At 36.8% G+C, this 11,856-nt stretch overlaps 2 protein-coding genes across 3 annotated transcripts; one reads left to right on the plus strand and one right to left on the minus strand.

The window, feature by feature from the left end:
- Positions 1-931: 931 nt before the first annotated feature.
- Positions 932-7,930, plus strand: LOC124211911 (neuronal calcium sensor 1-like). 2 transcript variants are annotated; one of them, XR_006881544.2, is made up of 4 exons: positions 932-1,693; positions 6,945-7,285; positions 7,410-7,608; positions 7,737-7,930. XR_006881544.2 is itself a non-coding variant. In XM_046611445.2 (4 exons), the coding sequence occupies exons 1-4, from the start codon at positions 1,573-1,575 to the stop codon at positions 7,782-7,784; spliced, it is 699 nt and encodes a 232-aa protein (XP_046467401.1). In that variant the 5' UTR covers positions 933-1,572; the 3' UTR covers positions 7,785-7,930. The 2 variants fall into 2 exon arrangements, 1 of the variants encoding a protein (XP_046467401.1); XM_046611445.2 differs by having other exon boundaries at positions 933-1,693; positions 6,955-7,285.
- On the minus strand, positions 7,835-11,679 carry Sec20 (vesicle transport protein Sec20). Its single transcript, XM_046611459.2, has 3 exons — positions 11,338-11,679; positions 9,949-10,363; positions 7,835-8,526 (listed from the first exon to the last, which is right to left on the minus strand). The coding sequence occupies exons 1-3, from the start codon at positions 11,419-11,421 to the stop codon at positions 8,339-8,341; spliced, it is 687 nt and encodes a 228-aa protein (XP_046467415.1). The 5' UTR covers positions 11,422-11,679; the 3' UTR covers positions 7,835-8,338.
- Between the last annotated feature and the right edge of the window lie 177 nt (positions 11,680-11,856).

Consider the following 11,856-nt stretch of genomic DNA (forward strand, 5'->3'; position numbering starts at 1 on the left):
AATACAACTCGAATTTCATTGTCAAAAAAAAAAAAAAAAAAAATTGACAACCTGCGAATTTCAGTTTAAAAACCACTGTTACTCATAGTTTTTGAGCAACGGCACAATTTCATGATTTTTAAGATGACAAAATTATATATACAGCGTTGATGAATATTTGTAATTCATTTTGTTCGAATTTCTTACCAACCATCCTAGAAAAACATTCTTCTGTGTCTTCAATTGATCAAGAAATCATTTACTACAGAAAATCACCTTAGGTTATGATGAACAAGTTCAAGCTTTGTAAAAAAACATGTTAATGTTATTAAAAACTCATTCTGAGCCATTTGTAAAGAATCCATTCGCGCACAACATGAGCTCTGATCCGTCACAATATTCGATGAACAATATATATAAAACGTTGGCACTGAAAGAACGAAATAACAACACAATCTTCCTGAAATTATTCGAAATAGCATTTACATCAAATGAATCACCAGTTGCACATTCTCTGAAAAAAAAAATCATTTCAAAGAACCATATGTTAAATAGTTTCGCATTTGAAATCTTGAATTTACTATTTTGGCGCATGAGCAATTGGCTTCTCAATTTTGTCAAACTTGCACAGCAAATGCATAAAATTTTTTTTTGTAATCTCTCTAGATTTACTCAAGTCATTGTCAGGAAATGTGCTGTATAGGTACGTCCGGTTAGTGCATAAACCAAGTGATATTATACATACATACATGTGTGTCTTACTTGAAAATCTTCGAGAGTACAAAAATTCTCAGACGTACACAATCTTGCAAGGCTACCGGAATTTTCAAGTTGGATGAAACGAAATTTTGTTACCGCATTAAGGTAGTTGATAAATGGTATAAATATTTAACTCGTACGCAGCTTCGCCCTGCGAACGACCGACAGTTCTCCCAGTTTCATCGTCCCCTGATATAGCCGCCGAGTTTCAGTTGCTCCATAAACGTGTTTGGGACAGCTTCGTGCGGAACTATCTGACTGCGGACTAAAACCAGTGCGGTGGCTGCACGCTCAGATATTTCAAAACTTTTTTTTACATTCTTTTTTTCTTCTCTTCCTTTGATTCCAACGTCCAAACGCCGGAAGGTGTTGGCTCTTTGCCAAACGGTAAGGAAATGAACGTGAGATGACTGAACGTTGGATGCGTTCTAGTATTTCACACCGTCAGAATCACCGCGATAGCAAGAGCGAACGGTTCTTCGATTTCAATTAGCGCAATTAATATTATGCAATGATTCGCGCGCGGAATGAATGATCTGTAAAATCGGTAGAAAAATGTACTAACGGAAGAGTAGAACGAAAAAACTGAGAAAGAAAAGTAAAGAGAGAGAGAGAGAGAGAGAGAGAGAGAGAGAGAGAGTAGGAACAAAGTAATGATCAGTAAGGAATCTATTGTACACGGTGTCTTCGACGTGTTTGACAACGGCTTACACCTATTACCAGTTTACGATCATTATTGACTGTATGTAACGACGCACGTATTGTACGAACTAATGTTTGTGTGAGGCTATTTAAAACTATTACTCTTCAAACTTCGACTCCGATATAAACAATATGTCGGACAGCGAGGATGCAGGAAGTGATGGGAGCCAACAACGATTGCACCGTCCGAGTCTCTCGAGAAAAATGCGGAGGAGCATCAGGAAGGTCAAGAAAAGCATCCAAAAAATGACAGGTGGGCAATTCGAATTGTTTTTTTTTACGTATAATTTCGTAGATCTGATGTATGCGTGGGAATCGTTAAACTTCCGTGATACAATTGATCGCTGTGTTTTTCACCCCGAAATAAGAATTTCAGTATACAGCTCGATCTTTTTGCGAATAATACATCGTATAACGCGAGAATGTTTTACGTACGCAAACTACCCGTCTCTTTGACGTTCGAGGGATTTTGCGAACGCGCATGCGTGAAGTGCTGAAAAGACCACGTTTTAAGTCCTAGGCGCGTGCGCTGTTGCGAACAAGTTTGACATTACGCAACCCTAACCTCAATTTCGTGCTTCGTGACAAAACGGGTAACGTACTCTTGTGTTATATAAAGAATCGTGTGTAACATGGAGGGCAACGGTCTTTTTGTCTCGCGTATTTGCAGAATTCAACTTCGGCTCGTATACGTGCTCAAATTTCATAAAAATCATAAAAGCATTTTCACCTGGGTTCCTGGTTTAGTAAGATAACAAATGTTAGTTTTTTCAAGAGACTCTCTTATTGAGAGAAAATGACAAGGTCAGTCTTAGGACGTAAGCCTGAATTTCGCTAGGAATTTCTCTGCTCTGTAATAAGTTTTATTCGTGAGTGAGATGCGACATCTAGCGGTAGTTCAATAATAGAATTTCATACTTTGTCATACGTATTCGTAAACTTATCGATTTAAATTGACTTCTAAAATTGTCGATTATCACAATTTTTCGTAAAAATTTTTACTGTTTTATGAGAATTCACGGAGTTTACGAAAAGTTGTACTTTTCGACATTTCGAATTACAAGCGTAGATATATCGTCATAGATTTGTTCTGCTCAATCGTGATAAAGTATTTCATGTAATTACGATTTTAGTTTTTGCATAGACTTTCATATTTCTAGATTCAGTGCGAATTTGAGGCTCAGATTTTCTCAGATCGTCGTAGTTTTAGTCTGCTCAATCGAAAGAAACTGTTCCGTTCAACTGCGGTGGTACTTTTTCACAGATTTTCTGTTTTATTTTCTCGAAATGTAAGCGCAACTATTTCTCATAATTTCAATTGTAGATCTTCATGGATATTCATACTTTTCTACCAAAATCTACGCGAAACTATTACGCTTTACGGAAGTTGCATATTTTCGTGAACTTGCGTTAGACGTTGTTAATTTTCACAGTGATTCATGGAGAGTCTTAGTTTCATATGAAAAAAAGTACGATTCTTGATGAATTTTTATTCGCCCTTTTTTTTAGTTTCTCATAGAAATGATTTTCACCAGGGCTGCGACTCATACTGCAAGCTCAAGCTCGGTACTAAAGACCGAGTTTGCCTCCACGTTACAAAATATACTAAATTGTAACTTACAAATGTAGCGAGACGAAAAATTTTGCAATTTCCACCCAATAACGGGCAGCTGAGAAGCGACGATGCTATTAGCCGCCGTTGGGCTGGTTCGATTCCGATTCAAATAGATTCGTATATTTCGCGGGAGAGCGTGTGCATCGCAATCGAGCTTCTCGTTTCTGAGACTAAATTTAGCACTCGATCGGGTATCGAAAGACGCGAAATGTTTTCATCTAAAAATAATGCAACTGAATTTACAAACCGCGATAAGCCTAACCTTAGAAGAATTAAGAGTCAATCTCGACGTATGATGAGGGCGAAATATGCTGATCGATAGCCTGAGTGGTTCAGCGCAGTTTCGCAAACTCTAATTCCTCGCTTAAACTGATTACGTTTTTTCTGGCTAATACATCGATCATCCTCAACGACCGTGGGAGAATGTTTGAATACACGTTTCAAATATGATTACACTGTAAATCATCACATCAGTTTTCTGGACAAGGAATGTTACACACGCATATATTATACATACTATATATCCGCGTGCAATAGCGATCTTCGTAACGTTGGAATTACGTGTAAACTGTCGGGAAAAAACGTATTTTTATACGTCGGCTTGTGTATACCTACGCGGCGCTAGTTTTCTCGGCAGCAAAATTTACATCACGTGTCTAGGAAAAAATTTATTACACACCCATCTTCGAGCCACACGATCTTTCCATCATATACGTACGGATGCACGTCAAATATAGGCATTATATGTATGTGGTTAGTATTAAAGTTCGGATGCAAACAATCGCATCGAGCGAAGCTTAAAAAGATTTCACGCTATCACGTTTTGGAGCTTATAATGCAGTATTTTATAGAGAGCATTTTTCCATCACGTTAATATAAGACTCATTGTCAGCCTCTCTGATGAGCATGATAATTTCAAGAACAAAATTTTAATACGTACAATTTTTAAAACCTCAACTCGAAGCTCGTTCACAAATAAATTGAATTAGAAATTTATGTCGTGGTTGAAGAAATTGACCCTCGTACAAAGGGCGCACACAGTTTTTCTTTTTTTCTCTTTTTTTTTTTTTTTTAAATTCCTGTTGATTTAACTGAAGTTGATTCTACAGCACTCATTTTACTTGATGCAATTTGTTGAATAGATTTTAATCAGCATTTTCCAGTAATTGCGATTTGTTATTATTCTATTTTGATTGAATGAGTTTTGTTTACTGAGAAATGTTCAGCTTTAGTTGGAGACATTTACTACAGTGTCATGATATATAGTTACGGCTTGTCATCTTAGCAAGCTTCATTCAACTTCTGATTTATTTTCGGCGAGGCTGCTTGCACCCTGTGAAAAAATGTATACAGATATGCGGTAATAGCATAAATCAGTCTGTACAACAACAGGTTTATCGTTTCAAGTCCGGGAAATAATTACGCACAGTTACGTGATAAACAAGAAATAGTGAAATCGATAGGGCGATGCCTTGCCAGTTTGTTTATCGCACGTCTTTATACTTTGCAACCTCGGAAGTATAACGTGATTGTGAAAAATTTATGGTTGTGGTAAACGTAAAAGTTAGCAACATTATACACGTGTATTGTAATCGCTTTTACGGTTACCACACCATAAATTTTCCTCGACAATGTGCAACTTTCATGCCAGTATATACGCGCGTCATTCAACGATCTTATGTGGCATTTGAGAATCGAGTTTACTCGACTGTAATCGATTTCACGTTATATTTTCTACAATAATAGCTCGATGAACTGTCGCATGGGCATCTCGCAGTGATAGTACGGTAGATTTTGTGCATGAATAAAATCGGCAACGATACTTTGGATTACAAAAAAAAAAAAAAAAAAGACCACGTGATCCCTTGCACAATATAACTCGCGAGGTTTTGGTTTGCATTTACTATCTTTCCGAAAAATTATTACATCAGATATTACGCAAAAACTATCAAGCAATATTTGAAAAGCTAACAAAAATGTACGCAATCAAAGTGCATAGCGAGATAATAATACTGTAACTGTTCCCATCAACTATTTAAGCAACATTCAACCCTTTGTATTCCCACTGAATGGAAAGGAATTTTCTGAAAATTTCACTTCTCTAGCCTAATTATTTCCCGAGTAATCGTAAAATTTTTATTTTCAGTTTTTACTTTTTTAACTGGGATATTTGTATAGTCTTATGCTGTTTTTTTTTTTTTCTTTTCTTTTAATACTTGTCGACAAAAATGATCAAACAAACTGTTTTTAAAATATTTCGGAGCACAACTCGATTTTTACTAAAGAAAAAAAGTTGAAAATGGCCGTTTCACGTATTTCTCTCCAAGTACAATTATAAAACTTTCAAGGAATACTGGTTTTTTAAGTGCCTTCACTCGCAATTTTTTTTAATTTCCCAAAGTTTGTGGAAATTTCATTCTTAGGCAAAAACAGAGTTATAAACTACGATTTGCCCTATTTGATCAAGGTCCAACACCACCTTTTTGATAAAAGGTTTCATCATTGAATGTTCGAAATAATAAAACTCTGGTGTTTTTATCCGGTTCTAACGTTGTTGAGCTGGTTTTGCGTACTGACCAAATCCCCATAAATTTTTTGACAAACATTCAAGACATCTCACTTTGTAGTATATCGTTATAACGTGCAAATGTAATTGTGACGACCATTCGTCGTACCCTAGTTACGAAAATCAATTTTTATTCACTTCGCAGACAAGTATTTGTAAACTTGTTCTTGTCCAATCTCTGAAGATCTTTATGATGAACGAAATAATCGGTCCAATAACATCAAAAACGGATCAGAAAGACCAAAGTTTAATTTTTTCCGTCAAATAATCTTTATGTCAAATTCATGTCGGTTACAAAGCAGCGACGTCGTATCATCCACGTGCTCTGTAATTGGTGGAGATTATATTGCTCGAGATCTTTTAAACCGTTCTCTTCTCTTTTCCAAACTTATGATTTAGACGATTCAGTCGATTCATCCTTAACCCTTTGAGTCATTGTGGTAAGTATTCGTACCACCTATTTTATATCCATCTTTTCAATATTTAGAGAATTTTTCAACATATTTCTTTACGGTTTTTTGCTATTTTTGATAGTATACTAATAGGTTTTCAGTATTCGAGAGGAATTATTGCGATATAGTGTAAATTATTATTGTTACAAACAAATTGATTGAAAAAATTGTGACAATTTAAGAAATAATTCGTTTCGGAGAATGTGACCCTTTTATACGTACACATGTTTTACATAAGTATAGGTTTCTGGAGTCGCTGATTATGAATTTGAAATTGGAGTTAGAAAAAAATCAAAATGGCGGATCCAATATGGCGGTCGAAAATTTCAAATTCGATCAAATCCGGAGAAAAACTTCTGTCCAGGAGTTTCTGGAGTCGGTGATTAAGAACCTGATATCAGATTTTGAAAATTCAGACGAATTCAATCAGCGACGCCGAAAACCCCCGTATAAAGTTTTTTGACCGTAATCGATCAAATTTGAAATTTTCGTGCAACTTATTGGATTCACTATCTGGAATTTTCAAAATCTGATTTCAGATTTGCAATCAGTGACCCCGAAAACCCTTGCGTAGAGTATTTTGATTGGATTCGATTGAATTAAAAATTTTCCTCCTTCATGTCGGATTCACCATCTTGAATTTCTTAAATTCCATTTCAGATTCGTCATCAGCAACCTCAAACATCATGGAATACTATCTTGTTATAAAAGTTGACTTAGCATAACGATGCGTGACTCAAAGGGTTAAATTGCACAAAAGTATAATACCGTTATCGGGTCAAATCAGAACCACCATTACTCTATCGTCTTGAGAAACATGTAAACCTTTCCAATTCACCGAAACGGTGAGAAAATGCCAACTTAATCGTAGTGGCTTGCAGTGGACGATGGCGAGGAGGAAACCAAGCCAATCCATGTGGTACCGGAACGATTGGCAGCCCTGTCGATCCGCACTGGTTTTTCAAGGAATGAGATCTGCAAGATTTACAGGGCTTTCAAGCAGCATTGTCCGGGCGGTGCTGCGACCCCAAACGACCTAAGGCCGGCTTACGCGAAGCTTTTTCCACTTGGAGATTCCACTAAGTACGCTCAAGTAGTATTCAACACCTTCGATACGAACAAAGACGGCCTCGTGAGCTTCGGCGACTTTTTGACTGGCCTGTCTCTGATCGTGAAAGGAACCGCCGAGGAGAAGTTGTCCTGGATTTTCGGGTTCGTTCACCGCATATTCTATTCAACTAATCTTATTTCGAGTACCACGTGCTGGGTGCTTAAGCGTGACTCTTTAACGACTGGTATTGCGATCCGATGTTGGTTCATTTTTTTTACGTTACAGATTGTACGACATGAACGGCGATGGTCACATAACGAGGCACGAAATGTTGTTCATAGTATCGGCGATTTACGAGATGGTGCGAACAAGTCAAACTATACAACGCGCGGTGAACAGACACGTTGACAGACTTTTTGAGAAAATGGATCTGAACAAGGATGGCGTGATATCTCGGGAGGAGTTTATGACGTCATGTATGAATGTACGTTATTACAAGCAGAGTTGCAGTAACTTTCCATCAAAATCAAAAACAAACTCGTATTATTATCTATCCATGGATCACCGACATTTATATCGAACTCAATTATCTCACGTGTATAATCGTTTCAGGACCAAAGTATATGCACGCAGCTGACGGTCTTCGACGATCTTTGGTAACATCATCGATGAGACGTTTGTTTAATATGCAATAATGTACTCGATTCTCGTTTGCAGATTGCTATAAAATATATTTATTCACTTAACACCGGGTTTACAACCTGGATACTGCACGTATAAATATTAGATACATAATATACTAGAATTGATGCTGTAACATTAACCACAGTGCACTGTCACGTACATTATACGTTTCTCCGTTAACGTGCAAATTGCATTGGAATGTTCAGTGACAGAATTTTTATTCTATGAAACGTTTTCAACATTATTTTTAATATTGAAGTATGATTGTAAAACTGGTTGATTAAAGTACTTCAACGCCAAACTCGTAATATGCAATTTTCCTACAACCACAGCACTCATCGCGAACTTACGTCAGTTTCGGTGATAAAAACATTTGCCTGAAAATGTACAAGCTGTACACAAAACTATTCAGCGCTTCGAATGATACAGTTTTATCAGTTCTCTGAGCACGGATTACAGAAGGCCGGGTGTATATAGTTTCAGTTACAAGTAAAAACCAATGAGCTTTATTGCATTTCTCTGCTGTGTAATCAGAGCAATCGTTTCTGAAGAATGTAAAATACGCAGGCTAAGAAAAATGCAAATGCTAGAACTAGCAACGCTTTATCGGTAAGTTCGCGCCGACCATATTTTCCCAGGAGCTTTCCAGACTGCACTATTACCTGCTGCTGATGTTCAAGCTCATCTTTCGTCCCGGTCACTTTCTCCGACGACGTAACTGCAAGGAAATACATGACAATGTGTAATTAATACGCTAATGTGTAAATACCAGTAATTTCCACACTATACGTTTTACCTACATAAATGTGATTTTACAGGTTCGAGTTCGTAACGTTAGTACAAAAAAATATTTTCGAAAAATCCTTATTTCGCAAGTTTACAATGATTAAAAATACGGCCAATACTATACATAACATAAATTTAAAGATAAACGTATCAGTTTACAACTACGACCTCTTACAGGGACAAGATAATTTTTAACAAGCAAAATATAATTTTTCATATTTCACTATTTCGTTACGTTAACGTTACGCAAAAATTATTTGCGTTGATTTTTCTGATGAATACTGTTTCCGTTGCGAAAATAAATAAATTGTCAACCTCCTACACCGCAAATTCAATCTATTTTCTATCGTAAAGGTTCTCTAAAGATGGGAACGGAGCAAATAATAGTCCAAAAGTGGAAAATTGAATACAACGGTCTTTGTATCGATCGACGATACGGTAAAGCTTGAAGCGTCGGCTGAAACTTTAGATTTCCTCAATACATTGTATTTATTACATTGTTGAAGTTATTCATCGTCTGGTAATCTAGTAACTACTTATTTTATTCAGATATACAGGGTGTTTTCAAGTAAACGGTGCAGTATGTTGGGTTGCCTACTACCGAGGGGAACGAATATCGGTAAAACAGACCTGCCGACTCACTATCATTTTAGTCAAATCAAGTCATATAATCACTTTAACGTGGCTTCGGAAGGCGATCACTGACCGCTTCGGCATAGGTTACAAACCACGGAACAACTGCTTGGCCAAATCCACACAACTTGGCAATATGGGCAGTTCCAGCTCACTCGCGAGGACTTTAAACGTGCTACCTACCGATGACTCGTACCGATATTTGTTCCCCTCAGCGACAAGCAACTCAACATACTCCGCCGTTTACTTGGAAATACTCTGTATATGTATATCAGATTATGCAATAAAAATACGCACTGAATTATTTCTTACGGAAAATGAATGCAACAATAAACCATTTCTAGATTGGCTTCTTGTATTTGAATTTCAGATCACATATTGGCTTTTTGAAAATATTATTTAATTGCAGAACATCTTTTTGATGAACAACGAACGCAATTACGAAATTGTTATAAAGAAATAATGATGCCAGTAATAAAATAATAATGTTGCGCTGATTACAGAGTAATTTTAACGTGTGTGTATATATATATACACATATTGTATATATATATATGTATAGAATACCTAGTTTACCTTGCGAGTCTCATCCAAAATATTGGTAAAAAAATGTTGGTTATAAGTTTTTAATTACAAATTTTTGTCAAGCTGACTGAATCCTGTGATAAAACTAACGTATATCAGAGAATAAGGGGTGAAATATAAGGTATAAAGTACGTACTTAGGGTGTCTAAGGTGTAAGCGCTTTTTTGAGTGGTTTCCGCCAGATGCCTAGAGATGCCTAACAACTTGTCGGTAACGCCGCCTGACATATTTATCAGTGCTTGTTTATCTCGCCGTTTTCGTAATGCACTCTGATGTCCGTCGGGCATCCCCAATAATTCATCCTTAGCCATTCTGTCGATAACACAGGCACTGACAACATTAGCGTTTCGAAAGGCGGCTAAGGTAATAGTCAACTGACTTTTATGACTCTCTATTTCTGAATAAATCTCCAATTTCCGTTTATCGCTGCGTTCTTGGAACGCTAAGCTCTCCAAACGCTCAATACTTGATCGCAGGGCCGCTATTTTTGCTCTGCCTTTTGCATTTAGCTCGTTCAATAACTCTGTCGATTCGGTGCAATTTTGAATATCCTGAAATCAGGTAGTTGCGATTGGATACATATGAATAGTTAAATCAACTACGTTGAATTAGTTTCATGCAAAATATATTATTAATTAGATAGATAATTTAATAAGGATAGAATTCGATTAAGCTGGAAACGATTAATCAATAAAGCAATTAATTGAAAGAGCATATTAAGTGATTAATGGAGAAAATGATAATAATCGAAGTTTACAATTAATTGATGAATCGCACAGTCCTGATAACGCGGGTTAACGTGTATGTATGTATGTATGGTAAGATGTACGGGCCGGTATATTAATAAAAAATTTAAGGGGGGGGGGGGGGGGGGGGAGGGTCGCCCATCCTGCAAATGTATCTATGAGAAGTAATGGGCGTCGAAATTTGCCAATCTTAGTTTGAATACTTCAAATTAATGTAATATCATACGTTATAGCCCTTCCTTGAAAACATAAAATTGATTTTGATCGGTTATTCAACTCTTTAACAATTTGCATCTGCATTGGTCATAATGCAGAAGTTGCATAAATTTTTTACATTTTATATTTTAGTAGTCGAGGGAAAATAATTCGACAGCTTATTTTTGTTGTCCATTTGAAGAAAAGTTAAAGCAATTTCAACAAGTTGGAAAAGGGTACGGTGAGAAATCATCCTTACTCAAGTACACAATATCGGTAGACATGTATCAAAGAAATGGAACTAAATTGCGCATAACTTTCGCAATTATCGTTTTTGGTGGAAAATAACCGACTCGTCCATGGAATTATCAATGGAAATTACAATGCTGATCAAATCGGTAATGATAGGAAACTTCTGTACCGATCAAGTCTACGAGTCAAACTTGTTCTGTGACATGTGCTACCCTACCCGTCAAATTCTCCGTTTTTTAAAGTACCAGTACGGCCACCAGCTCTTCAAAATTCGTATTCCACCATTTTCGCATATAATTCAAGTAAAATTTTTTCAACGCTGATGGAGTTACCTGAATAATAGCTTTCACTTGTAGATTGTTATTGACAATTTCCTGTCGCACCAAGTCCAGCAAATGTTCCTCAGAATTCATCATGTAAATTATGTACGGCGAATGACTCAAAAAATTAATTCACTCGTTACCAGGTGACAGATATCCGGAAATTTCTCAGCAGATTTACCGGAAAAATTCATAAGCCCCGATGATTATAAGATTTTAAGAACCGGCACAAGTACGGAACTCTTCACACCACCTCTCTATATCCTAGAGATTTTCAACGTTTGAGGTTGTGTTACACTGACAAAAACAAAAACGGTGCTACATAAATTTCGAGCTAGCAGAATACAACTTTGCTCTTCTAGTTCCGATGAGTTAGCATTGGCGTTACATGTCACTCCTGCCTGCAGTGCCATCTGGGAAAAATTTGACTAACGAAAACTATTTGCTTACCCATTAACGCGTCAAGAATTCTGCAATACCGACACTTGTTAGATTCACGATAAAATGTCTCGGGAACTAGCGCCCTCTCGA

This window comes from Neodiprion pinetum, chromosome 1 (assembly GCF_021155775.2).
Source record: "Neodiprion pinetum isolate iyNeoPine1 chromosome 1, iyNeoPine1.2, whole genome shotgun sequence".
Classification (NCBI taxonomy): Eukaryota; Metazoa; Arthropoda; class Insecta; order Hymenoptera; family Diprionidae; genus Neodiprion; species Neodiprion pinetum.

Coding starts and splice junctions, on each gene's coding strand:
- LOC124211911 (XM_046611445.2), top strand. CDS start 1,573: ATGTCGGACAGCGAGGATGCAGGAAGTGATGGGAGCCAACAACGATTG. Junction 7,286..7,409: donor AAGTTGTCCTGGATTTTCGG/GTTCGTTCACCG, acceptor TTTACGTTACAG/ATTGTACGACATGAACGGCG. Junction 7,609..7,736: donor TTATGACGTCATGTATGAAT/GTACGTTATTAC, acceptor TAATCGTTTCAG/GACCAAAGTATATGCACGCA.
- Sec20 (XM_046611459.2), bottom strand. CDS start 11,421: ATGATGAATTCTGAGGAACATTTGCTGGACTTGGTGCGACAGGAAATT. Junction 10,364..11,337: donor AAGTGAAAGCTATTATTCAG/GTAACTCCATCA, acceptor ACCTGATTTCAG/GATATTCAAAATTGCACCGA. Junction 8,527..9,948: donor TTACACCTTAGACACCCTAA/GTACGTACTTTA, acceptor ATTTCCTTGCAG/TTACGTCGTCGGAGAAAGTG.